We start from the raw sequence: 27,906 nt of genomic DNA, 5'->3' as shown, positions 1-27,906 counted from the left end.
TTTTCTACCTACCAGCTATGCTACTTATTCTCTGTACCTTTTCTACCTCCCACTCCCCTATTGCTAACCCTCCATGTGTTCTCCATTTCCATGTTTCTGTTCCTGTTCTAGTTGTTTGCTTAGTTTGCTTTTGTTTTTGTTTTAGGTGTGATTGTTAATAATTGTGAGTTTGCTGTCCTTTTACTGTTCATATTTTTGATCTTCTTTTTCTTAGATAAATCCCTTTAACATTTCATATAACAAGGGCTTGGTGATGATGAACTCCTTGAACTTGACCTTATCTGAGAAGCACTTTATCTGCCCTTCCATTCTAAATGAAACCTTTGCTGGATAGAGCAATCTTGGATGTGGGTGCTTGTCTTTCATGACTTGGAATACTTCTTTCCAGCCCCTTCTTGCCTGTAAGGTCTCTTTTGAGAAATCCGCTGACAGTCTGATGGGAACTCCTTTGTAGGTGACTGTCCCCTTATCTCTTGCTGCTTCTAGGATTCTCTCTTTCATTTTAATCTTGGCTAACGTAATTATGATGTGCCTTGGTGTGTTCCTTCTTGGGTCCAACTTCTTTGGGACTCTCTGAGATTCCTGGATTTCCTGGAAGTCTACTTCCTTTGCCAAATTGGGGAAGTTCTCCTTTATTATTTGTTCAGATAAGTTTTCCACTTGTCGCTCTTCCTCTTTTCCTTCTGGTACCCCTATAATTCGGATGTTGACATTGGAATGTTTAAAGATGTCCTGAAGGTTCCTAAGCCTCTCCTCATTTTTTTGAATTCTTGTTTCTTCATTCTTTTCTATTTGGGTGTTTCTTTTTTCCTTCTGGTCTAGTCCCTTGATTTGAGTCCCAGTTTCCTTTCCATCACTATTGGTTTCCTGTGCATTTCCCTTCATTTCAATTAGTTTAGTCTTCCTTTGTTTCTCTAATTTGTGACTAAAATCAACCAGATCCGTGGGCATCCTGATCAGCAGTGATTTGAACTGTGCATCTCATAGATCGGCTATTTCTTGGTCACTTAGAGTTATTGGCTCTGGGGCTTTGAGTTCTTCTTGAGCCATAATGTTTTGGTCTGTTTTCCCGCCTGTTAAGTATGAAGGGCAGAGCCCTAGGTGTTCACCAGGGCAGGGCAACTCAGTCACTGGGTTGTGATGCTGTATGTGGGGGTGGGGTCAGAGAGGGGCAATAGCGGTCCCCTCTGCTGCTTCCCACCACTGGGGCCAGCGTGGTCTGTCTCACTGCTCGGTCCTCTGCCTGGTTTATCTGTGCACAAATGTATGACCACGGTCAACTTGCTGCCTTGGGCCCTCACTGGGTCTGCCTCTTACAGCCCCATGCCTGGGATCCGCCAACAGCCACCCGTGCCTGGGTCGGTCCAGCGGAGTTTTCCTGCCCAACCCCGCTCTGCCAGCCGCTGGCTCCGACCCTCTTACCGGTCTGGCTGAACGGTTCGTTGTTGTCGGACTTCCGTATAGTTCAATTTTCTGTGTTTTGCTTGCTAAAACTTTGTTGTCTTTAAACTTGGTTGTGCGAGGAGGCACAGTGTTTCCACCTACGCCTCTATCTTGGCTGGAAGTCTAGTTTTATTTTTTTTTAAGATTTTATTTATCTTTGGGGGGGAAGGGAAGGAGAGAGGGAGAGAAATATCAATGTACGGTTGCCTCTTGTTCATCCCCTGCTAGGAACTGGCCTGCAACCGAGGCATGTGCCCTGACTGGGAATCGAACCTCGATCGTTTGGTTCACAGGCCCACACTCAAGCCACTGAACTACACCAGCCAGGGCTCCACTTAATTTTTTTTTAAATATTTTATTTACTTTTAGAGAGAGGGGAGGGAAGGAGAAAGAGTGGGAGAGAAACATTAATGTGTGGTTGCCTTTCATGTGTTCCCTACTGGAGACCTGGCCTGCAACCCAGGATGTGCCCTGACTGGGAATCAAACCAGTGACCCTTTGCTTCATAGGCCCGCGCTCAATCCACTGAGCTACACCAGCCAGGGCTCCACTTAATTCTTCATTTTCACAACTGATGTAGCTATTCTACCTTTTTTTGCCTTTCCCTGTAAAGTTTAGAATAGTCTTCTCTCTATCTATGGAAGTGTTTTGTCAGCATTTTCATAGGAATTGCATTAAACCTCTAGATAAATGTGAGAATTTCTAGATAAATGTGAGTCTTTAAAAAAAAAAACAGTATAAAAACCTACCAATACCCAAGAAGTCTTGACCTGACGCTCCAGATTTATTGGGAAGTGTGAGGTGAAAACCCCACTGAGCTTTCATGAGTGGTCCACCTGCTTTTCAAGCTGAGACTTGGGGGGCATGTTTCACTTCCCATAGGGCCATTGCCATGGTTCCCTCTCTTCACAGGGAGCAGATGGAATCTCAGTTGGAGAAGGAGGCCCGGTTCCGACAGCTGATGGCCCACAGCTCCCATGACTCAGCCATCGACACGGATTCCATGGAGTGGGAAACAGAAGTTGTAGAGTTTGAAAGGGAGACTGTAAGCTTTCTTCATGTCTTTTCTTCTCCTCCTGACGTGAAGACTTTGAATGGTGGAGGAAGAGGGGGCCCTCTTGCAGTGTCCCCCAGTGTCACAATTGCTAGTTTGGAGGTTTGGCTTTTCCTCCCAGGATGCAAATGCATCCTTTCCTTGCACTTGTTCAAGCTGGGTTATAGCAGGTTGGTTTCCCGTGTCACGTGGCAGGGGCTGACACAGCCCACGGATCTCAGAGGGAAGAGCAGAGTCCCCAAGTGTGATGCTGGTGGGGATGTGTATCTGTAGTGGCTGAGAGGCGAAGACTATAGCTACTCATAGGCTGTATCTGAGGACTAAGTGTCCTGTCATCATGGTGAAGGGAGAGTCCCCACATTAGAGTGAACGGTTTGGGGTTTAAGAGCCAAATGCTTCTTGTCACTGCTTTGTAAAGTGTGCTGCTCTTGTTTTGACAGGAGGACATTGATTTGAAGGCACTGGGGTTCGATATGGCAGAAGGTGTGAATGAGCCTTGTTTGCCTGGGGACTGTGGCATATTTGTCACTAAGGTGGACAAAGGAAGCATTGCAGATGGCCGCTTACGGTAAGAGTTGAGGAAGCCCAGGTTCTGGAGGGAAGGTTGGGCCCCGTGGCCCAATGAAAGGACCTGGAAAGCCTGGTGGGAGTTAAATGCATGCATCCCAGGGTCTGAGGGACTTAGTCTATCTGAGGCCTGCAGGCTCAGCTGCTAACATTGTTCTTAAAGGATATTGACTCGCAGTTGCCTTTGAACCTGACCTTTCTTCAGTCACCAGGTGCTGTCTTTCACATTTCTGGGCAGAAAAGTGCTCAGGCAATATGTGTGAGAGCATAGAACGTGCATTGCATGCTTATTCCATGAAATACCTGTGATAATAAAATAGTGGTTAAGGCCTATGAGGTAGGTGTTGCCCCATTTTACAGTTGAAGGCACTGAGGACCTGAGGGGTTAGGTCACTCAGCTAGTAAGTGGTAGAGCCAGGATTTGAACCCAGGCATTGTACTTCCACTATATGAGTTTAGTCATTTGACCATCCTGGAAGGGGAAATCTTTCTGATTGTTATGTGGGCCACCTGCTTTCTGGCATTTGACTCTCCATTGGGAACAGTTGGGCTGCCGCCTGGTCCCAAGACCTGCATGGACACTGACCTGGCTGTGCCCCTCTTCAGGGTCAATGACTGGCTGCTGAGAATCAACGACGTGGACCTTATCAACAAGGATAAGAAGCAGGCCATGAAGGCTCTCCTCAATGGGGAGGGGGCCATCAACATGGTCGTGCGGCGGAGGAAGTCCCTGGGCGGGAAGGTGGTCACGCCACTGCACATCAACCTGAGTGGACAGAAAGGTAGCGGCCTGCAGAAGTAGGCAGAGTGCTTCAGGTGGCAGGGTGGCCCTTTCTTGTGCTGAGGGATGTGTGTGTTTTCAGATGTACTTCATTGCCAGGGTTGAGGTGTTGATGCTGCTTAAATGCAGCCTGTGTGCTTCCCTGACACGTGACCACCTGGGTCCTGGGTCTTGCTTGTCTCTGAGTGATTCACCAGACCAGATATGACTGACTGAGCCCCTGGGTGGTCTGGCTCAGGTGGGTGCTGGGATGCACAGGTCATAGTCTGCCAGCTTGGTAAAAGTATCTCCCAAAGATGAGGTGGGACAACCAGAGGACCATGAGACCTGAGCAAGGATTAACCAGGGACCACCTGTGGTCCACCCTGTGGTTCACAGACAGCGGCATCAGCCTGGAGAATGGAGTGTATGCTGCTGCTGTGGTGCCCGGAAGCCCAGCTGCCAAGGAGGGGTCCCTTGCTGTGGGAGATAGGATCGTGGCGGTAAGTCTCTAGGAGCTGGGCTGTCTGCTGCACACAGACAGATTACAAATGTGGGAGGTGTGAACAAGACATAATGAACATTGTTTTTATATTTGCCTTATTCTTTAAATGTGAACATTTAAGTGTGACTTTTTGTTCTGATAGTATAGTTCTGTTTACTATAGAAAATTAGGAAGTACAGAAGAAGTTTAGGAAGGAAATAAGAGTTAGTGTTATTGCTACCACCTATAGATAACTGTTATTAACATTTTTACTGTATTTCTCTACAACCATTATTCTATATATGAGTGTAAAGCTAGGTCAATTTAGAAAAATGATATCTATATTATTTTTAAAAACGATTTTTACTAAAAAAATCATTACTAAAAATGATTTAAAAAATATTTTTACTGAATCTTTTATCCATTTGTGTTTCTTTTTTTTGCTAAACTAAGACTCGTTTGCTGTAAACTATTCAAGCAGTACAGAAACGTGTAAAGTAGTAGCCCCCGTTTTTCTGCTCAGTCTCACTCGTGAAGGTGTTCTCTTTGCCCACGTGGAAGATGTGCTCCCAGCTAGACCACAGCTGTGTACACGGATTGAGATTTATGGTTTCTGTTTGCGTTTTAAAATACAACACTGGAATCACCTTACATCATTCTGCAATTTGCATTCTACATTGTGTGTATCTTTCCAAGTCTATCCTTATTTTTGTCTGCCTCATGATGTTCTGTTGTTTGATTATCTGTTGTTTAAATTATTCCGTGATGGGTGGACACATAAGTTGTTTTCGGTTTCTACAATTGCAAACAGCCCTGCTGTGGACTTCATGGGTGGGAAGCGGCCACTTTGGGGGTATTTAATGGCATCCGTCGTGACCACATCCCTGCAGTGCTGTGAGGTTGCTCAGTCATAGGGCATGCACATTTAATGCTTTTAAGTTACTTTTTAAAATTGAAGGCATATACTTTTTCATGACACACACCCAGAATTCCAGTCATTCAGCAGGCTCAGTGATTGTAACTCCTCTCTGGTCCTGGGCACACTATCCCACCCCCATGGCAATTATTGGGAAGAACGTACATTTCTTCCAGAAATGTTTAAAACATGTGCATCTTCCACATTTTGAAAAAAAGAAAAGCAGGTGGGATCATAATATTCTCAGCTGCTAACCTTGTTTTTGTTGTTACCAGCATGACCTGCGGCTCTTCCTAGGTGTGTCTGGGTCATTTCAGTAGCTGCATGGTCCTGAGTGGCAGCAGCACCAGCTATTAAGCACTGCCCCCCCCCCACTCCCAGTGGTCATTCAGCACATCTTTGCCTGTGCAAGTGGAGCTGTGGAGCCACTGCTGCGTCACTGCACGGGACCCAGGAAAGCATGCCACTAGGGCCGTTATTCCTGGGCTGGGGGAATTGCTGGATCAGATGAGCATTTAACATTTGATATGACCTTCCCCTGTGCCTCCAAAAGGTCATGGCCTTTTTAATCCTACCTGCAGTGTGTGGGGGAGCTCATTGCTTCACATCTTTGCCAGTGTTTTCCAATTCCTGGGATGCCAGACTTTAAAAGTAACATGGCCATTGTGAAAAATTTCAAGATGTGGAAAAGTTATAAAGAAAAAACAACCAAATTAACCTATCACTCTAAAATAATCCTCCTGCATATATATTTTTAAGCTTTTGATGTTGAAATAGTTATACAAATAATTATAATTCAGTTATATTAAATAAATAGTATGAAAAATAAAGTTGCAAAGATAATATAGGGAGGTCCTATATACCCTTCACCCAGTTTTCCCTAATGATTACATCTTATATAACTTAACTAATATTATAAAGTTAAAACCAGGGACTTCCGCCAAGATGGAGGTTTAGGTGGATGTGCCATGCCTCCTCACACAACCAAGTTTAGGGACAACTAAATATTAGCATCAGAAAACACAACCAGAACACGGAAAACTGAACTTTTCAGAAGTCCACTAACAACAAATTCTTCAGCCCAACTGGTAAGGGGTGAAACCGGCGTCAGGTGAGGAGCTGCAAGGGAGGGCTCAGTTGGACCCGGGCGCGGAATCCAGACGCGCGAATCCAGACGCGCGAATCCAGACGCACGGGTTCCAAACCCAGGATTGGACCTAGTGAGCGACCGAGCAACCCACCGGGTGAGCGACTGCAGAGGAGGCAGTGGGGAGGCGGTGCAGCAAGTTGACTGCGGTTGCCTAGTTGCACGCGATTGAGGGAGTGGGCTGTTGGACCTGCCGCAGCGGCAATAGAGGGCGCCGCCATTTCCCCGCTCTGACCACGCCCCCACATACAGCGTCACAACCCAGCGACCTGGGAATCCAAGGCGTAGTTTCTCACATTTAAAGGGCCAGAACAGACCAAAAATGTCGCAGGGAGACCTCAAAGTCCCAGAGATAAATCTAAGCGACGAAGAAATAGCAAAACTCTCAGACGCACAGTTTAAAACACTGGTCATCAGCTTCCTCACAGATCTGGTTGATTATAGCCACAAATTAGAGAAACATATGAAGGCTAAATTAAGGGAAATGAATGGAATTCCACAGGAAACCCATAGAGATGAAAAGGAAACTGGGACTCAAATCAATGGAGTGGACCAGAAGAAACCAAATAATGGCCAAACAGAAAAGAGTCAAGGAGCAAGAATTCAAAGAAATGAGGAGAGTCTTAGGAACCTCCAGGACATCTTTAAACGCTCCAATATCCTAATTATAGGGGTACCAGAAGGGGGAAAGACACAACCACCAGTGGAAAAACTATTTGAACAAATAATAAAATTTCCCCAATCTGGCAAAGGAAATAGACTTCCAAGAAATCCAAGAAGCCCAGAGAGTACCAAAAAAGTTGGACTCAAGAAGAAACACACCAAGGCATATCATAATTACATTAGCCAAAATTAAAATGAAGGAGAGAATCCTAGAAGCAGCAAGAGCTAAGGGGACAATCACCTACAAAGGAGTCCCCATCAGACTGTCAGCAGATTTCTCAAAAGAGACCTTACAGGCAAGAAGGGGCTGGAAAGAAATATTCCAAATCATGAAATCTAAAGACCTACAACCAAGATTGCTCTATCCAGCAAAACTTTCATTTAGAATGGAAGGACAGATAAGGTGCTTCTCAGATAAGACCAAATTCAAGGAGTTCATCATCACCAAGCCCTTATTATATGAAATGTTAAAAGGACTTATCTAAGAAAAAGAAGTTAAAGAAACATGAACAGTGAAAGAACAACAAGCTCACAGTTATTAACAACCACACCTAAAACGAAAGCAAACTAAAAGAACAGCTAGATCAGGAGTGGAAATATAGAAATGAAGATCTCAAGGAGGGTTAGCAACAGGGGAGTGGGAGGAGGAGATGGGGAGAGAAGGTACAGAAAATAAGTAGCATAGACAGTAGATAGAAAATAGATGGGGGGGCAAGAATAGCATGGGAAATATAGAACCTAAAGGACTTGAGACACATGGACATAAACTAAAGGGGGTAACGGTGGGGTTGGGGGGGGCAGGGTGGAGGGGAATGAAGGGGGGAATAGAACAACTGTAACAGCATAATCAATTTAAAAAAATAAATTAATTTAAAAGAAAAAAAAAGAAATAAATGCAATATTTGTTTTAACAGTTAAAAAAAAAAAAAAGTTAAAACCAGACAGTTGACATTGGTACTGTGTGTGTATTTAGTTCTGTGTCATTTGATCATGTTTAGGTAAACAATGACCAAAAAGATAGAGAACTGTCCTACTACCAGGATCTCCCTCTGTTACCACCCTTTATACTAATACCCACACCCTGCTCCCCCTTTAGAAACCCTGGCAGCTGATTGGTTCTCCATTTCTGTAACTTCATCGTCTTGTGAACAGTATAGCCATGCAGTGTATGACCTCCCAGTTGGCTTTTCTGCTCAGCATGGCGCTGTGAGAAGGACACTGGTTGGGTGTGTGGGTAGTGTGTTCCTTCTCATTGCGGGGTGCAGAGCTCTGGGGTTTGGACGCAGCCTGGGCCAACCCTTCGCCTGTTGTACACGCGCTTTTCCAAAGACTGGAACACATCTGAGAGGGACGTGGCCAGAAATTTAACCATGAGTGGTGTGGTGTGTCTTAGTGAACAGCGACAGCACTTCATCTCATGTGGCATTTTCTAGTCTACAAAGGCCTTTCACCCCATGATGTTGTTTTTCCATCTCCTCCCACCCCCGGGGGGGTGCACGTGCAGGAGGGAGTTTGGAATCGAGGTCCCACATCACACAGCGGGGAAGCCCCAGAGCCGGCTCTTCTTTCAGGACCCTTGGTGTCCTGGGCCCAGTCGGATAGGCACCTTCCTGTAGAGTCATTTTAAGGCTGTGTGTTTCATTAGCTTCAGGCCTCCAGAAAGGCCTTACTGGGGAGGGGCTTTCTTTCCTTTGCCAGCTTCAGCTTGGACACCTTACGGAGCTAGGCCCGCTGTCCCACATGGGCTGGCAGGGTGCAGAGCCCTGTCCTGGCAGCAGCCTGACAGGCTCTCTTTCTGGCCCTAGATCAATGGCATTGCACTGGACAACAAATCTCTGACCGAGTGTGAATCTCTGCTGCGCAGCTGCCAGGACTCCCTGACCCTCTCCCTCCTGAAGGTAAGGGCCCCGCCCATCCTATCCCTGCTCTTGCTGTGTGTGCACTGAGCAAAGCCTCAGCTCCACCTGCCTGGTCTTCTCTGTGTCCCTGGGATCCTTGAAAAGGGGGTATTGATTTATAAAGTGCAGGGTGTGCATGAACCCTGACCAGGATCTTGTTTAAAAACAAAACCAAAAAAACAACCCCCCTGCCTCTGCCAGCTTTGAAGGACGTTTTGGAGAGAGTGGCGTGCTTTTGAATCTGGATTGAATAGTTAGTTGATCTTAGGGAACTTAAATTTTCTGACTATAATGACGGTATTGGGGTTACTGAGGAAAATGGCCTTATTTTGGGTAAGTATGTGATAAAATTGTTAGGGCTGAAATGTCATATTTGTAACTTAACTTCAGATGTTCTGCGATGCTGACAGTTTTCTACAATGTTGTTGATTCTGAATGGTGGGTTATGTCTGTCTGTTGTGCTCTTCTATCAACTTCCCTACAGAATTGAAAAGATTAACAATAGAGGGTTGGGGAAAATAAGCCCATCCACTTCACTAAGTGAAGTTTTAAAAAAATTATTATTTAAAAATTAATATACTTTTTTAGAAGCAGTTTTAGATTTACAGAAAAGTTAACTAATACAGAGAATTTTCATATACCCCCCCTGCTTCCCCTATTATTAATGTGTCTTGGATTAGTGGGGTTCATTTGTCTCAATGTTCATATGTTAGTGTAACTGAAGTCCGTAATCTACATGAGGGTTTACTCTTTGTGGTGTACACTTTGTGGGTTTGGACATGTGTGCAAGCAACACGTGTCTGCCGTCACAGCATCACTCAGCATGGTTTCCCTGTAATAAAAATCCTCTGTGCTTTGCCTATTCATTCCTCTCGCCCCCATCCCTGGAGACCATTGACCTTTTTACTGGTTCCATAGTTTTGTCTTTTCTAGAATGCGTTATAGTCGGAATAATACAATATGTAGCCTTTTCAGATTGCCTTCGGTCACTTAATAATATGCATGTAAGTTTCCTCCATGTCTTTCCATGGCTTGAGAGCTCATTTCTTTTTACTGCTGAATAATATTCCATTGTGTGAATGTACTACATGATATGCATGTTTCATAATGAGTCTGTTTTTATTTAATAATTTAAAAGAGTATGCAGGACATTACACAGGTGCTATCAGAAAGTGCTCAGAGTCAAGAGCATTTCATGGCGGTCCTGTGGGTTCACAGTGACCAGGGCCGTAAGAAAGTCTCCCCCGCCAGGGGGAGGTGTGTGTGCATGTCTGCCCGCGTGTTCATACATGTATGCCTGCCTTTTTGGGGGTGTGGCCTTTGCTCTACCTGCAGGGGCATTTTCAGGGGCAGTGCCAGGTTCTGTGGTCTTTTCTTCTCTTTCACGCTCCTCTGCAATTCCTACTTAGGTGTTCCCTCAGAGCTCCTCATGGAGTGGCCAGAACATCTTCGAAAACATCAAGGACTCTGATAAGATGTTGAGTTTTCGAGCCCATGGCCCAGAGGTTCAGGCTCAGAATAAACGGAACTTGATGCAGCACAATAACTCCACGCAGACGGACATCTTCTACACAGACAGGCTGGAGGACAGGAAGGAGCCCCCAGGAGGTAGCAGCTCCTTCCTGCACAAGCCGTTCCCCGGGGGACCCTTCCCAGTCTCCCCCGAGAAGTGTCCCAGTGCCTCTGAGCGTAGCCTGAGCTCCTTTCGCTCAGATGCCTCTGGGGAGCGTGGCTATGGGCTGGTGGACATGCGTAGCCGGCGGCCCCTGCTGCCCTTCGAGACTGAGGCTGGTTCCTGTGGGTCAACTGAGGCTCCCCCGGATAAGGCCGAGCCTGAGAGCTCCAACAGCGGCGGGACCTGGCCCAAGGCCGTGCTCAGCTCCACGGCTGGGCCTGAGAAGCTCTCTGTTTACAAGAAGCCAAAGCAAAGAAAGTCTATCTTTGACCCTAACACTTTCAAACGCCCCCAGACACCCCCCAAAATAGACTACCTGCTCCCTGGCCCCGGGCCTGCTCATTCCCCCCAGCCGTCCAAGAGGGTGGGGCCTCTGACGCCCCCAAAACCTCCTAGGAGGAGTGACTCCATTAAGTTCCAGCACAGGCTTGAAACCAGCTCTGAGTCTGAAGCCACCCTGGTGGGCAGCTCCCCATCCACCAGCCCCCCGAGTGCCCTGCCCCCCGATGTGGACCCTGGGGAACCCATGCACTCCTCGCCCCCTCGCAAGGCCAGGGTCCGCATTGCTTCCAGCTACTACCCTGAGGCAGATGGGGACTCCTCCTACCTGCCTGCCAAGAAGTCCTGTGATGAGGACCTCACCTCCCAGAAGACGGATGAGCTGGGACACAAGCGTCGCCGGCCAAAGTCTGCTCCCAGCTGCCGGCCAAAGCTTGCACCAGTGGTGATTCCTGCTCAGTTCCTGGAGGTAGAACCAACACTGGGCTGGGGGTTGGGGTGGGAAATGGTAGCTGGCTGTGAGACTGCCCCAAGTGGCTTGCACCTGTGTCACCAGGCTTGCGCTTGGCCCTGGCCCCTTTGTCCTGAGCCTCTACCTGAGGGAGGGGAAGGGGTGGCTGGTGCCTGCTGGTGGGAAGCAGTCTCCTCTTCAAGGAGACTGGAGAGTCACATGGGATGTGCACATTACCCCGGACATGGGACCAAGAGAGAAGCACATTCTTGGATGTAGCATTTAATTTGCTTATTCAACAAGAAGCTTTTGAAATTGTGCAACAGAACCAGGTGACATAGGCCTACCCCGAAGGGTTTAGGGAGAGAAGATAGCACTCGTGAGTCTGTTAGCCTGGTTAACAGCCTGGCTTGTTGTTGTGGGTACTGTAGTCATTTCTAGAAGGGAGGGTGCTGTGAGTGGAGAACAAATCCATGCCACTCTGCAGACAAAGAACTTCACACAGCCCTGATGCATACACAGTCCACCTTCTACACACATACACAACTTCTCTTAATTGGAAAGAACAGGTTCTTTGTAGTTTTTTTGAGTATTTTTGAGGGAAGTTCTTCTAGATGTGTAAGGCAACTTGAATGAGCAGTGAAATCTCCTGACTGTCACTTTGTGTCCAAATGGGAGGAGCTGGTACACGAGGGACAGAATGGCAGAGTTGCTTGCAAACACATATGTGTTCCCCTGTTTCCAGCCAGTCCCTGTTGCCTTTGGTTTTGCAGGAGCAGAAGTGCATCTCAGCCAGTGGAGAACTCTCCCCAGAGCTTCAGGACTGGTCCCCTTACTCGCCAGGGCACTCTAACCGACACAGCAACCCCCCACTCTACCCCAGCAAAGCGTCTGTGGGTAAGTCAGCTGGGAGGGCCGGGAGGAGGAGGGTCTTTGTGGGCCCACAGGGCCACCCAGTGGAGGCAGTCATTTCAAGGAGCAGCCAGAGGTCCAAAGAGCTAGTAATTGCTGCCCTGTCTGGGGTGATGTTAAGTCTTGTGCTAGTGACATTTCTAAGCTTTTCAGAGTGCTTTCTCCCCATAGCAGCCTGGGAAATAGGAAGCATCAAAGAGAGTTCTCTGTTTTATAGATGGAGAGAGGCCAGAGGCTTGCGTAAGTCTGGGGCTGGCTGGGTGCTTTGGGACAAGTGTTCTCACTCAGTGCATTTCTAGGCACTGTTCCCCGGAGCATGACTCCGAGCACCACTGTGAGCTCCATCCTGAGGAACCCCGTCTACACCGTGCGTAGCCACAGGGTTGGCCCTTGCAGCTCTCCACCCGTCCCCAGAGAGATCGGCCCCCAGGTTTTACATCCAAGGTATGTAAAGTCACCCCACACACCTCCTGCACCACAGCCATCTAAGCCTACCTGGACATAAAGCCCCTTGTGCATAAAGAGGCTTGTGGACAGAGAAGCTTCCTTGCCTAGTTGGGAAGGGACTAGTTTGATCAGCTGAAGGACCTCAGACAACGTAGGCTTTAAGGATGCTCTGGGTTCACCAACATGGAGCTTGAAAATGTATTTAAGGAAAGATGATAGTGATGGTAGCCAATGCTTTGTTGCTCATGTGTCAGGCACTGTGCTGAGACCTTTATAAATAACCCATTTAGTTGCTACAACAACCCTAGGCTCTAAGGACTATTATTGTCTCTGTTTTATATAGGTGAGGAAACTGGTCCTTAAAAAGTGAGTGGACTGGCTCAAGCTCACTTTCATTCATTTGTTCATTCAGGCATTTGACAAGTGTTTATTTAGCACCTATTAAGTGGCATGTATTGGTTTAGTTCCAAGGGGATGCAGTGGAGAACTAAACAGACGAGTCTCTTCTCATGTGGCATTTGTGTTCAAGTGTGGGAGGCAGATAGGAAAAGGTAGACAGAGGGATACCAGATGGCGCTGAGTAGCTCTGAAATCCATAAAACAAGGTGACAAGCTAGGCTGACTTGGAAGAGGGTGGGGAGGGCTCCCTGGTCAGGGGGAGGCTGCTGTGACCACAAGGCTGAGAAGAGACCAGCTGCACAAGACCTGGGGCAGAGTCCCCAGGAAGGAGGGCTGTTGGCGCTGTGGCCCAGGCACTTGACAACGGTGTGGAGGGCTCTTGGGACAGAGTGGGGAGCTTGACAAAAGGCGTGGTAAGTTAGGAGGCGAGTCTAGGTCATAGGGCACAAATCCTGCAGAGGCTGCAGCCACAATACGGAGTCTGGGTTTTATTCTGAGCACAGTGGAGACCTCCAGGGTTTTAGGCAGGAAAAGCTGTAGTCTCATTATGCAATTAGAAAAGGATATCAATGGGCCTGACTGCAAGACCACTGGTGTGGGTGTCACCTGGGCTCTCTGCCCTCTGGTTTCCTCGGTTGGCTCTGGTTGAAGCTCTCCAAGGCCCTCTGCCTGTCTAGCCTCTCCCTGCTCACCCCAGAGGAGAGGCTTCCCCTTTAAGAGCCCACCCAGGATCCAGAGCCTCTGTTTTCCCTATAGAAGCCCTTCCTACAGCGAGCCCAACCCCAGCTGAGGCTGAAATGGCTATGCTGATCCCACTTCATATGTGTGGCCTTTCCTACCATGTGTAGGGTGCCTCGTGGATGCCTCCTCTGGCCATGGCTGAGGGCAGGGGGCTGTCCTCAGCTGACAGCCATTGGCTTCTGGGCCTCCCTTCTGCCAGCCCAGGGAGGGAGGCCTTGCCCAAGCCTATCGCTTGTTTCTCCCCAGGAGCTATGTCTGGTCCTGGCCCCTTACCTGTCTGGTTCTCTCGCAGTGTTCAGCACCAGGGACGCCTGAGCCTGGACCTGAGCCACAGGGCCTGCAGTGACTACTCGGAGATGAGAGCCTCCCACGGGTCCAACTCACTGCCCTCCAGCGCCCGCCTTGGTAACTGCACTGCTAGAATCTTCTCACCATCGTAGGTCACTGGCCTTTTTCATCTCTACCTGCATCATCTTGGCTGGCCTCCTGGTGGCCTGCCCACGTGGCTCCTCCCCTTCCGGAGCTGAGATCAGCTTCGCAATGCACGTTTCCTTTGGCCTTCTGCTGTTTCTCCATGCTTTCCTTGGCGGCGGTGTGTTGTTCTGGTGACCCTTGGACCCAGGAGCCCTGCTCCCTGTCACTGAGCTTATTGGGCGTTCCGGGGGATTCTGTATTGCTATTCACTTATGGGAAATGCAGCCCAGAGCGGAGTCTGGCACTTACCCCACAATGAGACTATGGTGGAGGTGCTTCAGCCTTGTGAGAGGTGAGCAGGCACCTCTTTCACTTGGATCACTGTCCCTATTCCAAGGCAGAAAATGAGATTGATGTGATTCTGTTCTGGAGCAGGCAGTTCCTGCACAATTTACTCAGATACTGGGCATTAAGTGTCTGCTTTTCTTGCCTGTTCCACATTTACATCCTCTTGGAGGTTAATAGCAGGGCCCTGCTTTGCATTTTGTCATGATGGAGTGTATTTCCTGACCACTAGGAGGGGTGAGGGCTGGTGTTTACTCACAGATCTAAAGTTTTCACCCCTTATGGAACCACAGGGTCTTCAAGCAACCTGCAGTTCAAGGCAGAACGCATTAAAATTCCATCGACACCGAGATATCCCCGGTCTGTTGTGGGCTCTGACAGAGGTGAGAACTCAGCGCTCCCTCCCCTGCCTACTGTTTCACCCTGTCCTCACAGTGGAGTGTCTGGGCATTGCTTATAGCTGCCTCGTCATTGCAGCCAGTCTGTAAACACTAGTGGTGTGGGGGATAGAAAGGCCATATGGAGCCAAGCATCTGAATTCAAGGACATGTGATGTGGCCGTGGCCTGGGGCCACATGTCTGGATCATGTCCCTCTCTGGATCTTCGCTGCTGGAGAATGAAATGCAAGATCGAGGCCCGAGTTACCCCACACCTTTTTTGGCAGGTTCATTGTCGCATTCTGAATGCAGCACACCTCCGCAGTCACCCCTCAACATCGACACCCTGTCCTCTTGTAGCCAGTCCCAGACCTCAGCCTCCACATTGCCTAGAATTGCAGTCAACCCCGTGGCCCTCGGGGAGCGAAGAAAGGACAGGTGAGCATGACCTGGGCATCTGTGCCAGACATAGTGATGGACGGAGCATCCCCGCAGGTGGGCCAGGGCTCAGTCAAGGGGAGGTGTTTGCCGGTAGAAGCAGTGCGAGTTGGAGAGTTTCCAATGAGTTGATCCTAGGGTGAGGCCACCCTTGTTTGGCTCACCTAACATTCACTGATGTGTTGCTCCAGCAGCCTGCCAGGTCTTCTCAGCCACAGCATGTCCTGGATATCATTTTGTGTCAGTAAATCTTGGTATCATTCATATCCGCTTCATGGTGTGTGTTGTATGGCTATTATGATTCAGTTACCTGTTATTTTTTGAGATAGGTGTGTTGTTTGGAGGAGGAACAGAGGAAAGGATGTTCAGTGAGGAATGAGGACCCACAGACCAGAAACCAGCTCTGCTGCATTGGCAGGCTGGCCTGGGCAGGCAACCTGCTCACGACTCTGGGCCTTGGTACCATTGTCCTTGGCTGGGGCATGAGGCTGGTGTTGGGGTGGTTGCACACTAAGGGTTCTTAGAACGTTTAAACTGCCTGGCACTCTAATATGTGTTGAGTTTTAAAGTAATGGAGGGTGCAGGCCGGGGACTGGTGATGTGTCTGAGCTGAAGGGTCAAGGAAGGCATTGCACAGCAGGTGAGTTTGGGAAGGGGAGAAGCCTTTGGCGTGTGGGAGAGGAGAAGTGACAAGTCAAGGAGGATTTTGACCTCAGCCTCTAAGAGGACTGGGCACTGAGCAGCAGGGACACAGCGTGAGGCTCACAGAGCTTGAGAAATTGCTGTGCCTCTGGGCGTCAGGGGTGGATGGTTCAGGGCCCTGCCCACCTTCTGCCCTGCTACCCTTTCCCGTGCGGATCCACCCTACCCATGTGCTCTGGAGGGCAGCCCAAGGAGATGGCCCTCCTACCGGTTCTACCTTTGGCCATGATTTTGTCCTGAAAGGAGGAGCTCAGGGCAGCACCAAGTGCAGTTGGCTGTCTTTCTGTCTTTTTGTGACGTTCCAGGAGTCTGTGGTTGAAAGGAGGAGCTCAGGGCAGCACCAAGTGCAGTTGGCTGTCTTTCTGTCTTTCTGTCACGTTCTAGGAGTCTGTGGTTGTCCTCCTTCTCCGAGCAGCCCTCTGTTTCTAACCTTTCGCACCTTCCAGATGTCTTCACCACCACAGATCCCTCCTGAGACTGCCCACGGCTGCCAGGCCCCGGGCCTCCTCCCTGAGGAGTCTGAGGTTGGCCTGACTTGAGGCCCCCACTGGAGCCCCCTTGTGCCCCTGGCACGTGGTCAGCTTTTCCCAGGCCAGCAAGTGCATGGTCACTGCCTTACTCTGAGCCTCCCTGCTCCCCTTTTAATGGCTTGGGTTTGCATTAGCTTAATTTCCATGATCATTTTACATCACCCAGTATATAGGCAAATATAACACTGATACTTTATATTGTCTTTTCTTGGGTGGCTATCATCCCAGGAGCCATTTCTTTTCACCTGAGGCCATCTTTACATCCCACTGGGGGTTTGCAAATTGCACATCGTGAAAGAACTGTTCTCATGTTATGAAAATCTTTGTGCTTTCCCCCTGTATGTGTTAGTCCTTCTAGTTCAGTTGGACCATTCTTTGTGTCCTTGGGGCTGGGTGCTTCATGTCCATGTGGGTTGTGTTTGTGTAGCATGAGGTTTTGGGAATCACTTTGTATCACTGTCATACAAAGGTGGGGTCATCGTGTTCCCATCCAGCTGTGTCATCATAGGAACATCTGGTGCTCCCTGGCCCTTTCTGCATAGCTGATTGCATGCCTTGCCTCTAACCTTGCCCAGACCTTTCCCTTGGGTCTGAGTCCCCCAAACTGTTGTCTCTTTTCCAAGGCCCTACGTGGAGGAGCCACGCCATGTCAAGCTGCAGAAGGGCTCAGAGCCGCTGGGCATCTCCATCGTGAGTGGAGAGAAGGGCGGTGTTTATGTCTCCAAGGTGACGGGGGGCAGCATCGCACACCAGGCTGGCCTTGAGTACGGGGATCAGTTACTTGAGGTAAGTGGGAGCTGCCCCTCTGCACTACTTTCTTCCCTTCCTCCTTGCCTCCTTTCCATGGAAGAGCCGTGTTCCCCATGTTCCCAGCCCTGCCCTATTACTGACCTCGCTCTGGGTGTTTTCTAGTTCAATGGCATAAACCTGCGGAGTGCCACGGAGCAGCAGGCCCGGCTCATCATTGGGCAGCAGTGTGACACCATCACCATCCTGGCCCAGTACAACCCCCACATGCACCAGCTCAGCAGCCACTCCCGGTCCAGGTGAGGGCCTGGGCCTCTGAAGGGCTGTCTGGGCTGGGGGTGGTGAGATGGGTGTGGCAGGGGCATGGTTCACCACGGGGAGACCCAGGGTACCAGCTGTAAGTTCTGGGCATTCTGTTGCTGTAAGAGGAGAGTTGACTAGCTCTGGGTTTTGGAGAAAGGACATATCGGAGGGTATGTGTCTCCTTTTGGTGTGGAAACAGATGGCTGGGTCCCCCTGAGCGGCAGGAGGCCCCACAGCTGGGTGTATAGTAGCCAGGAGCTGAGGCCCTGGGGCAGGATTCACACACAGAGCCCCTGTCCAAAGGCAGACACTGCCCTTATTTGCCGTCACGCTGTGGGTTACAGGGTAGATGAGAGAAGGGGAATGTGCCCCTGCCATGCAGCATCACACAGCTTAGCTGGGGGGTGGAAAGAGATGCACAGAGGAAAAGGGATGCAAATTTGTGTGTCCCCTAGGCTACACCTTCGCACTGGGTCCCCGAGTTGAGGACTGGAGATGAGGAGAGGACAGGCAAATTCTCCAGGGTAGATGACCTGAGTTCAAGCCCCCAGGGCATCTGTTCTTCTCAGGGCTCAGGGTGCAGTGTCAAGTAATCTGGTCCCTGTTTATAGCCTAGTCCTGGTCACTGAGGGACAGTGAATGGCTCCAGGGTGCTGGAGGCTCTGTGCTCTTTATTCTGCCTGTCCTGTCTGTATCCCCAGCTCCCACCTGGACCCTGCCAGCACCCACTCCACTCTCCAGGGCAGTGGTGCTGCCACCCCAGAGCATCCCTCTGTCATTGACCCGCTGATGGAGCAGGATGAGGGCCCTGGCACCCCCTCACCCAAGCAGAGCGGCCCCAGCTCCAGGTCAGCAAATGCATGCTGTGAGCCTTCCACCTGTGTGCCTCAGTGAACGGGTGGGCCAGGCGGGTCGTTTTCGTGGCAGGAGCACATCCCCTGAGAGGTGCGGGAACTGGACAGCAGTATTGCCCTGTGCTGCTGACACACAGCAGGCTTTTTCCCTTCCTCCTTCTTGCCCTTTCTTGCCTTTTTTTTTTTTTTTGCCTTGTACTTGCTAGGAGGGGCCATACAGGCTGCGATGGGGCAGTCAGGATTATGGCAGAGAATGGTGACAGCTAACTCAAAATGTTCAGGATGAGCAGGGGTTAGGCATACAGAGGGTGCGGGTGGAGAGCAGTGAGCGGAGCAGTCGGCTTTTCTGTGGGCAGGAGGAGGCAGGAGGAAGCAGGGCACATGTGGGAGCTGGAGCAGGAGATGGGGGGAGGGCCCTGGGGGCCAGGGCATGTGGTCCTGCACGGAGCTGTTTCCCTGTCACGGTGGGACCTTGACCAAGCCCTGGCCTCACTCAGACTAGGCCAGCTCTGAGTCCTTTGCACCAAAGTCCATCGCATTGGAACTGACCTGCAGCATATTGTAATCACCAGCTGACATCTCCCCTGAGTTCCCTTTCATTACATTCCACCCTTGTCTCCTTTCCTTCAGTCGATCTGTTGCCAGTGTTTTAGTCTCCATCACTGCACTGTGGGTTCCTTAATGGCAGTGGGTCCCTCTTTGTGGTTTAGCACAGACCCTGGGCCTCAGAAGCTGCTCAGTAAACACCTGCTGAATGAGTTGTGTTCTGGCCAGTGGGACTGGCTCTAACTTTCCTTAGGCAGAATAAGGTTAGGAAAACAAGTACAGTCCAGGTGGGAGAGATGCATAGCCCAAGGCACGTGGTTAATAGCTGGGCTAGAAAGCAGGGGGTTTGATTTCACTCTGTGCCCGACTGGCTTTGTGACCTGGGTCCCAGGTTTTCATCTCCGCCAAACCTCAGCCTCCTGCCTATAAGCTAAATCACTGGAACTGGAGCCTATGCAGGGGACTACCTTTCAGCTCCTGGTGATTCTGAGGCCTCATGAGACATGGGAGCAAGCAGAAACAGTTAGGGCCTTGGCCACTGTTGTGCCTTTTCCGTGCCCTCCTCCCACCCAGTGCATGATTAAGGAACTCCATTTTCTTTCCTGAAAGGATGGTGGGAGATGCCAAGAAGAGCCCAGACCCACGAACCGTTTTCATCAGAAAGACCCAGCTGGAGCTTGGAGTGCATTTATGTGGTGGGAACCTTCATGGGGTGTTTGTGGCCGAGCTGGAGGACGACAGTCCTGCCAAGGGCCCTGACGGCCTCGTGCCGGGGGACCTCATCCTCGAGGTGAGTTCTGAACTGCTGAGCAGCAGGCTGGGCTCCTCTGTCTGCTTTTCAGGCTTCCTGCATTCTCAGGTGGCATAGGAGGTGGAGGAGCGCAGCCTCTCATCTCCAGGTGAGAGGCTGCGCTCCTCCACCTGGAGACCCTTGTCACTGTCGAATGCTGCCAAGACCCTCTGGGCAGATCACAGGGAAGTGGGCAGTGCCCCAGCTTGGGCACTGGCATCTGGAGGGAAGGTGCTGTGCTGTTGTCAGCGGCAGGACTCTGATGTGACAGAGTGTCATCTGCCTCTCAGTGGGTCTCCTGTTGGATGGGGGTGCTGGATTGTAAGCATTGAGAAATACAGGTAGCATAAGCAAGGTGAAGTGCAGTGTTACTTGCCGGGGGACAGAGCGGGGCTTCTCCTGGACCACAAAAAGAATAACAGTACTGATGGACTGTGTATTGTGAGGTGTGGGTCCCTGTCTCCAGTATCCCCTCCTTGGTGAGGGATGGCCTGTTTCCATCCTGCTGTGGAGCACAGAGCAGACAGTGAGCAGGTGACTCAGCTCTGCCTGCAAAGGGGAGGCAGGCAGTTTCTCAGTGAGGGGGATATTGAATCTGCACCTTATCCCACAATCTGCCCCTCACGGGTGCCCAAGCTGTCCCTGGCTGCTGCCCTCTGACCCCACTTCCCTGTCCCTGGGCAGTACGGCAGTCTGGATATGCGCAGCAAGACAGTAGAGGAGGTCTATGTGGAGATGCTGAAGCCCAAGGATGGCGTCCGCCTGAAGGTGCAGTACCGCCCAGAAGAGTTTGCCAAGGTCAAGGGCCTGCCTGGCGACAGCTTCTACATCAGGTGCCAGTGGCCATGGGTTCCAGGGGTTTGGGGCCAGGGGAGGGGCTTTTGATGAAGACTGTTCCTAATAAATGTCTTTGCATTCTTGCCTCAAAGTGTGAGGCCCGTGATCATTATTAGGGCCCCAAACTTCAAGGTCATGGCAAGATACTTGTGACTTAGAAAAACCCATGAGGGCTTGTGAGGCCATGGCTGCCTCTTTAGGGTTTGGTCCTGGGGGATTTTGAGGCCTCAGGCCCCCATTTTCCTGTGGTCTGCCCTCCTTTACCAGTCTTTCCCTTGAGCCAGCTCTGGTGATCCCTCTGCAGTGTGTCCACGGTGCCCTGATTTTCTGCATGAAGTATGTGTGTAGGGACAGGTACCTGGTGGTTTCCAAGGGGTACTCCTAGCTTCCTTCATATTCCCTAAGACCTGAGGCCACGAAGAGAATAAAAACACTGATCAACTGTGTACCATGAGCTATGGGTCCCTAGGATGCCCTCCCTGGTGAGGGGTGACACGTTTCCATCCTAGGGAGTTTCCAATCTATAGGAACCATCAGCTTTGCCTCGGAGAAGAAGGCAAATGGGAAGGGTAGATATGGTCTTGCTTCTTGGCAGTAAGTTCTGTATCTGATTGGTGTGAGGGAGCCCTCGTCCCCAGAGAGCCCCTATCTCAGTGAGGAAAGGCAACTTCTTTGTCCTGTTGTGTAAAGTCTGGGCTCCCTTCTTTGGGAACCACTACCCGGATGAGGGGAGATGGCAGGTTCTGATCATGGTCCAGGAGAGCTCAGAGCAGGAGAGCAGACCCAGGAGTGTGGCCACCAAGGCACGTGGCCTCCTGATCTTCTTTTCTCCGTCACCTCGTCCAGGGCCCTGTATGACCGGCTGGCAGAGGTGGAGCATGAGCTGAGCTTTAAGAAAGACGACATCCTCTATGTCGATGACACCTTGCCCCAGGGCACATTTGGGTCCTGGATGGCATGGCAGCTGGACGAGAGTGCCCAGAAGATCCAACGTGGGCAGATCCCCAGCAAATACGTGTAAGTGTTTTGTGTGCGGTGCTCGGGGTTGGGGGAGTGGCACCTGTGGCACTGTCCCACAGGATGGGGGACTCATTCTGCTATTTATCTCGGCTTCTGGTCTGTCTGTCTCACCACAGTTGCTCATCTAAAAAGCTACTTCTAGCCTAAGTCAATTCTGTACCTAAGTCAGTGCTATACAGAAGCACAGGGGCAATTTAGGAGACATAACTTTTTTATTTTTAACAGATTGATTGACATGTAATTCACATACCATGTAGTTTACTCAAAGTGTACAACTTGTGGGATTTTGTATACTCACAGTTACGTGCAACCCTCACCAGTCAATTTTAGAACATCGTCTTCATCTAAGAAAGAAGTCACATAGCCTTTGGCTACCCCCTTTGTCCTTCTCTCTTCCCTGCCTCCTCCTCTAACCGTAGGCAACCACTAATATTTCTGTACCTGCAGGTTTCTCTGTTCTGGACTTTAATGTGAATGCACTCATATAGCATGTGGTCTTTTGTGGCTGGCTTCTTTGACTTGGTATAATCTTTCTAAGGTCTGTCCACGTTCAATGTGTATCAGTGCTTCATTCCTCTTACGGCAGAAAGCATTACCTGTAATGCCACCAAGTGAAGGCTCAGTTGCTTTTGACACCCTTCTGAATATAGAAATTGCCCGCTCTGAGAGCTTGCCGCCAGCACCGGTGTTTGTGTCACCCCACAGCACTGGTGCCGGGGCCCTTGGTGGCATGGGTGGGTGACGTATCCGTGACACCTGCAGGAGTATTGGAGGAGCCTGGACTCCCAGGTCTCGTTCTCCTTGTGGGCGGGCTGGGCAGGAGATAGTCCCTTCCTAGGACTGCCATTCCCTGTGACTGCAGGATGGACCAGGAATTCTCCAGGAGGCTCAGCATGTCCGAAGTCAAAGATGACAATAATGCCTCAAAGACACTGTCAGCAGCTGCGCGCAGATCCTTCTTTCGAAGAAAACATAAGCACAAACGCAGCGGGTCTAAAGATGGGAAAGACCTCCTTGCCTTGGATACCTTTTCCAGTGACTCCATTCCACTCTTTGAAGGCAAGTGACTGAGCTTGTTTTTCCAATGGGCTCTTGGGATTGGGTTTGCTGTTGACCACAGAATCCTTACAACAGTGACTTAAACAAGGTAGAGGTTTACTTTGCTTTTGCACAGAAGTAGCCTAGAGTTAGAGGTCTGGGATGGAATGGTGGTGCTACTGTCCTCAGTCTGCTGTGTAGGATGTGGCTTTCATTGCAACTCCAGCCATCCTGTCCACGTTCCAGCAGCAGGAAGAAGGAAGGGACAAGGCAAAATGTGCCTTAGCTGAGTGTGCCTCTTTAAATAGCTCACCCAGAAGCCCCACCTTGCAATTTCTGCTTGTATTTCATCAGCCACTTGCATGTGCAAGAAAGTTGAAAAGGCACATTGCTAGCCTGTAATGCAGGTTCTGTTGGTAAGAAAGGACAGGTAGTAAGTGGGCAAAGTGCTCAGTGTGCTGCTTCTAGTCTTTGGGGGGGCTTATTATAGGGTACTTGGTGGTGACCAAGGACTACCAGTCTCTGCAGATCTTTGCCCTTTTCTGGCCTCACTTTTGTATCTGTTAATGATTTTTATAAGATCTTCCCAGGGCTGGGTGCTGACCCAGGCCTGGAGTTGCATATGAGGGGTTCAGACATCCCCTGGCAGATTGCCATCGAGGAAACGGTGTATTGGTCCTGTAAAGCAGGAGGTGCTTGTGAAATTTGCTCCTCAGACCCTGGTATATGTCCACTGTCCTAGATTGTGCCCCTTTCTGGGTGTGGAGGTGGCCATGAGCATCGGAAGGTAGAACAGGCTGTTTCCTCTTTCCCTTTCTGCCTCCCTTATTTCTATTTTTTTTTAAGATCTTATTTATTTTTAGAGAGAGGAGAAAGGAGGGAGAGGGGGAGAGAAAGATCAGTGTGTGAGTGGAACATTCATCAGCTGCCTCTTGCATTCCTCCAGCTGGGAACCTTGCCTGCAACCCAAGCATGTGCCCTGACTGGGAATCAAACTAGTGACCTTTTGGTTTGCAGGACAGTGCTCAATCCACTGAGCCACAGCGGCCAGAGCTTCTTTCTTATTTTTAAAATTAAGGCCTTTGGCACAGTGAGTTGAGCAGTTTGTACCTTTTTCATGGCTCACTGTCATCTGAATCAGGACAAGTGTTTGGCCCATGGCTATGGCCCATGGGCCAAATGTGGCCCACTGACCGTTTTTTGTGTTTTTTTTTAAATTTTTTTTTAAGATTTTATTTATTTATCTTTAGAAGGGAAGGGAAGGAGAGAGGGAGAGAAACATCAATGTATGGTTGCCTTTTGTACATCCCCTGCTGGGAAGTGGCCTGCAGGGAACTGGCCTGCAACCCGGGCATGTGCCCTGACTGGGAGTCGAACCGCGATTGTCTGGTTTGCAGGCCCGCGTTCAATCCACTGAGACCAGCCAGGGCTGCCCACTGACTGTTTTTAAAGATTCTGTTTATTTTTTAAAGAGAGGAGAAGGGAAGGAGAAAGAGAAGGAGAGAAACGTTGATCAGCTGCCTGTAGCACACACCCAAACTGGGGACCAAACCCAAAACCCAGGAGGCATGTGCCCTGAGCAAGAATCAAACCAGCGACCTTTCAGTTTGTGGGATGACGTCCAACCAACTGAGCCAACAGGGCCCACTGCCTGTTTTTCTATGCTGCATGCTAAGAATAAGTTCTGACATTGTAAAATGTAAAAATGGCAGCCTTTTGGCAAAAATAGTTGCTTGATTTTGCCTTTTGGTCTTTAAAACCTAAAATATTTACAGTCTTTCCCTTTGCAGATAAAATCTGCTGACCTATTGATTATGGCAAGGTTTCTTGCTTATTTAATTTTTTATTTCTTTCCTTCTTTTATTTGTTTGATCTCCACTTTCATATTCCCCTTTCCCTTCTCCTATAGACACCATCTCTGGTGCATTTTTGTGTATTCAATGGACATATTAATATCTTTGAAAAGTAGCCATATTAATATCTTTGAAAAGTAGCCATTTATTTGTTCTTCCTTTCAGTTGTCACTTGTTTCTTGAGGTTGTCTTTAGGTACATATACCTTTTGAATTTGAATTATTATATATTCCAGTAAATTGAGCCTCTTATAATCATGAAATGTACTTCTTTTAGTAATGTTTCTTGCCTTATTGTCTAATGTCACTGTTATACCCATTTTCTTTCTTTTTTTTTTTTTTTAAGATTTTATTTATCTTTAGAGGGGAAGGGAAGGAGAGAGGGGAGAGAAACATCAATGTATGGTTGCCTTTCGTGCGTCCCCTGCTGGGAACTGGCCTGCAGGGAACTGGCCTGCAGGGAACTGGCCTGCAGGGAACCGGCCTGCAACCCGGTATGTGCCCTGACTGGGAATCAAACCCCAATTGTCTGGTTTGCAGGCCCGTGCTCAATCCACTGAGCTACACCAGCCAGGGCTATACCCATTTTCTTTTGGTTAGTATTTGAACAGTTCAGTCTTTTTGTATCCTCTTACTTTAAACTTTTCTGTAGCTTTGTATTTAGACATCTCTTACAAGTAGCGTGTGGGTTTGTTTTTAACCCATGGTGACTAACTTTTTTTCATTTTATTCAGATATGATATAGGTATGGAAAACTGTCCATATATTTACAGTTTGGAAAATTGTATCAATTTGGAAAATGCCTGACCATTGTTTCCTTAAAACTACTTCTGTGCTCTTCTTTCCTCTCTTTCTGTATCTTTCTTACTTCTCTGACCATGTCCTGCATGTGTTTTACACTCCCCCCTATATTTTCTATCTTTTTTTCCCATGCTTCAGCCTGGATGCTTTCTACTGACCACTTTCCTGTTTTTCAGTTCAACTTCTGTTGTGACCAGTATATATGTTCTTATTTTAGAAACTGCATATTTAGTTTTAGTTTCCAGTTGATATTTTTGTGGTAAAAACACATATCATTGAATCTACCGTCTTAGCCATTTTTAAGTATCCAGTTCAGTAATGTTAAATATATTTGCATTGTTGTGCAACAGATCTCTAGAACTTTTTCTTGCAAAACTGCAACTTTATACACACTAAACACTAAGTTCCCTTCTGTCTCCCTACTAATCTTGACAACCATGCCACCTTTTTCTGCTTCTATAATTTTGACTACTTTAGATACTTCATGTGAATGGAATAATACAGCCTTTGTCCTTTTGTGATAGGCTTATACTTAGCAAAATTTTCTCCTTTTTTCATTTTTAAATATATTTTATTGATTATGCTATTACAGCTGTCCCATTTTCTTTCTTCCCTTTATCCTCCTCTGCCCGGCACCCACCTCCCACCCACATTCCCCACCCCCTCAGCTCATGTCCATGGTTCTATTGTACATATAAGTTCTTCGACTTCTCCATTTCCTATACTATTCTTAACCTCCGCTTGTCTGTTTTGTACCTACCATTTATGTTTCTTATTCCCTATACCTTTTCCCCCATTCTCTCCCTCCTCCTCCCTGCTGATAATCCTCCATGTGATCTCCATTTCTGTGATTCTGTACCTGTTCTAGTTGTTTGCTTGTTAGTCTCTGTGTTTGTTTTTGTTTTTAGGTCCAGTTGTTGGTAGTTGTGAGTTTGTTGTCATTTTACTGTTCACAGTTTTGATCTTCTTTTCCTTAGATAAGTCCCTTTAACATTTCATATAATAAAGGCTCGGTAAACTCCTTTAACTTGACCTTATCTGAGAAGCACTTTATCTGTCCTTCCATTCTAAATGAAAGTTTTGCTGGATAGAGCAATCTTGGATGTAGGTCTTTGGATTTCATGACTTGGGATACTTCTTTCCAGCCCCTTCTTGCCTGTAAGGTCTCTTTTGAGAAATCTGCTGACAGTCTGATGGGAACTCCTTTGTAGGTGACTGTCCTCTTATCTCTTGCTGCTTCTAGGATTCTCTCTTTAATTTTAATCTTGGGTAATATAATTATGAAGTGCCTTGTTGTGTGCTTCCTTGGTTCTAACTTCTTTGGGACTCTCTGAGCTTCCTGGACTTCCTGGAAATTATTTCTTTTGCCAGATTGGGTAAGTTAATCCTTATTATGTTTTCAATTTCTTGCTCTTCTTCTCTTCTGGCACCCCGGTGATTCGGATGTTGGAGCATTTAAAGTTGTCCCAGAAGTTCTTAAGCATCTTCTCATTTTTTTTTGAATTCTTGTTTCTCCATTTTGTTCTGGTCGAATGCTTATTTCTTCCTTCTGCTCCAAACCATTGATTTGAGTACCAGTTTTCTTCCTTTCACTGTTGGTTCCTTGTGCATTGCTCTTCATTTCACTTTGCATAGCCTTCAGTTTTTTTCTTATTTTGTGACCATACTCAGCCATTTCTGTGATCATCCTGGTTACCAGTGTTTTGAACTCTGCATCAGATAGGTTGGCTATCTCTTCGTCGCTTAGCTCTATTTTTGGAGCTTGGATCAGTTCTTCCATTTGGACTATATATTTTTTGTCTCGGTGTGCCTATTACCTTGAAAGGGGCAGTCTTAGGCCTTTGCCAGGGCAGGGAAACCCGTGTTGCTGTGTCATGATGCTGTATGTGGGGGGGGTGGGATCTGAGAGGGGAAAAATTCCACTCGCTTGGCTTTCCACTGGCTTTTAGTCACTTCCTCTGCTACCCACAAGCAAATTGGACCCTTCTGGTGCTGAATCCCAGATGGGTTGGTTTGTGTATTTTCTAGGACCCTGTGGGTCTCTGCAATAAATTCTCCTGCGAGGCTGGGAGTTTCTCCTGTTGCCTCAACTCCCACAGGTTTTTAGTGTCAGAGGTTTTGAGGTTTTATTTCCTCACACTAGAACCCTGGGTTATGTGGTCTGTCTCATTCCTCAGTTGTTCTTCCCAGTTAACCTCATGCAAATGTGGGCCCTCCTGGCCTGCTAGCAATCATCCTGCTCGTTCTGGTCCACCAGCCTCTGTCTTGCTGTGGGTCTTCTCTGCCCCAGCTGCCCATCTCCACCCCTCCTACCTGTCTGAATGAATGTTTCTTCTTTAACTTCTTGGTTGTCGGACTTCCATACAGTTGGATTTTCTGGCAGTTCTGGTTATTTTTTGTTTTTAAATTTGTCGTTGTCCTTTTGGTTGTGCGAGGAGGCAAAATGTATCTACTTACGCTTCTGTCTTCAGCTTA

The 27,906-nt window shown here is 48.6% G+C and overlaps 1 protein-coding gene across 3 annotated transcripts in view; it reads left to right on the top strand.

Annotated features, from left to right (window-relative positions):
• Positions 1-27,906, top strand: part of DLG5 (discs large MAGUK scaffold protein 5) — a 132,243-nt gene that overhangs the window by 92,208 nt on the left and 12,129 nt on the right. For 2 of the 3 annotated variants that reach the window (XM_037130581.2, XM_037130580.2), the window contains 18 exons: positions 2,356-2,488; positions 2,938-3,065; positions 3,671-3,846; positions 4,224-4,327; positions 8,840-8,932; positions 10,342-11,355; positions 12,111-12,234; positions 12,549-12,693; positions 14,129-14,241; positions 14,889-14,978; positions 15,261-15,411; positions 17,267-17,429; positions 17,556-17,689; positions 18,395-18,541; positions 19,703-19,883; positions 20,568-20,716; positions 21,567-21,737; positions 22,603-22,799. In XM_037130581.2, the coding sequence (XP_036986476.2) occupies positions 2,356-2,488; positions 2,938-3,065; positions 3,671-3,846; positions 4,224-4,327; positions 8,840-8,932; positions 10,342-11,355; positions 12,111-12,234; positions 12,549-12,693; positions 14,129-14,241; positions 14,889-14,978; positions 15,261-15,411; positions 17,267-17,429; positions 17,556-17,689; positions 18,395-18,541; positions 19,703-19,883; positions 20,568-20,716; positions 21,567-21,737; positions 22,603-22,799 (3,413 nt within the window). The remainder of the gene's footprint in view (positions 1-2,355; positions 2,489-2,937; positions 3,066-3,670; positions 3,847-4,223; positions 4,328-8,839; positions 8,933-10,341; positions 11,356-12,110; positions 12,235-12,548; positions 12,694-14,128; positions 14,242-14,888; positions 14,979-15,260; positions 15,412-17,266; positions 17,430-17,555; positions 17,690-18,394; positions 18,542-19,702; positions 19,884-20,567; positions 20,717-21,566; positions 21,738-22,602; positions 22,800-27,906) is intronic. The other variant, XM_037130582.2, reaches the window with a different exon arrangement.

This window comes from Artibeus jamaicensis, unplaced genomic scaffold, assembly GCF_021234435.1.
Source record: "Artibeus jamaicensis isolate MK-2021 breed Jamaican fruit bat unplaced genomic scaffold, CSHL_Jam_final contig_332, whole genome shotgun sequence".
NCBI classification, from domain to species: domain Eukaryota; kingdom Metazoa; phylum Chordata; class Mammalia; order Chiroptera; family Phyllostomidae; genus Artibeus; species Artibeus jamaicensis.
The sequence above is the reverse complement of the archived record's forward strand: the minus strand, read 5'-3'. Positions and strand labels throughout refer to the sequence as shown.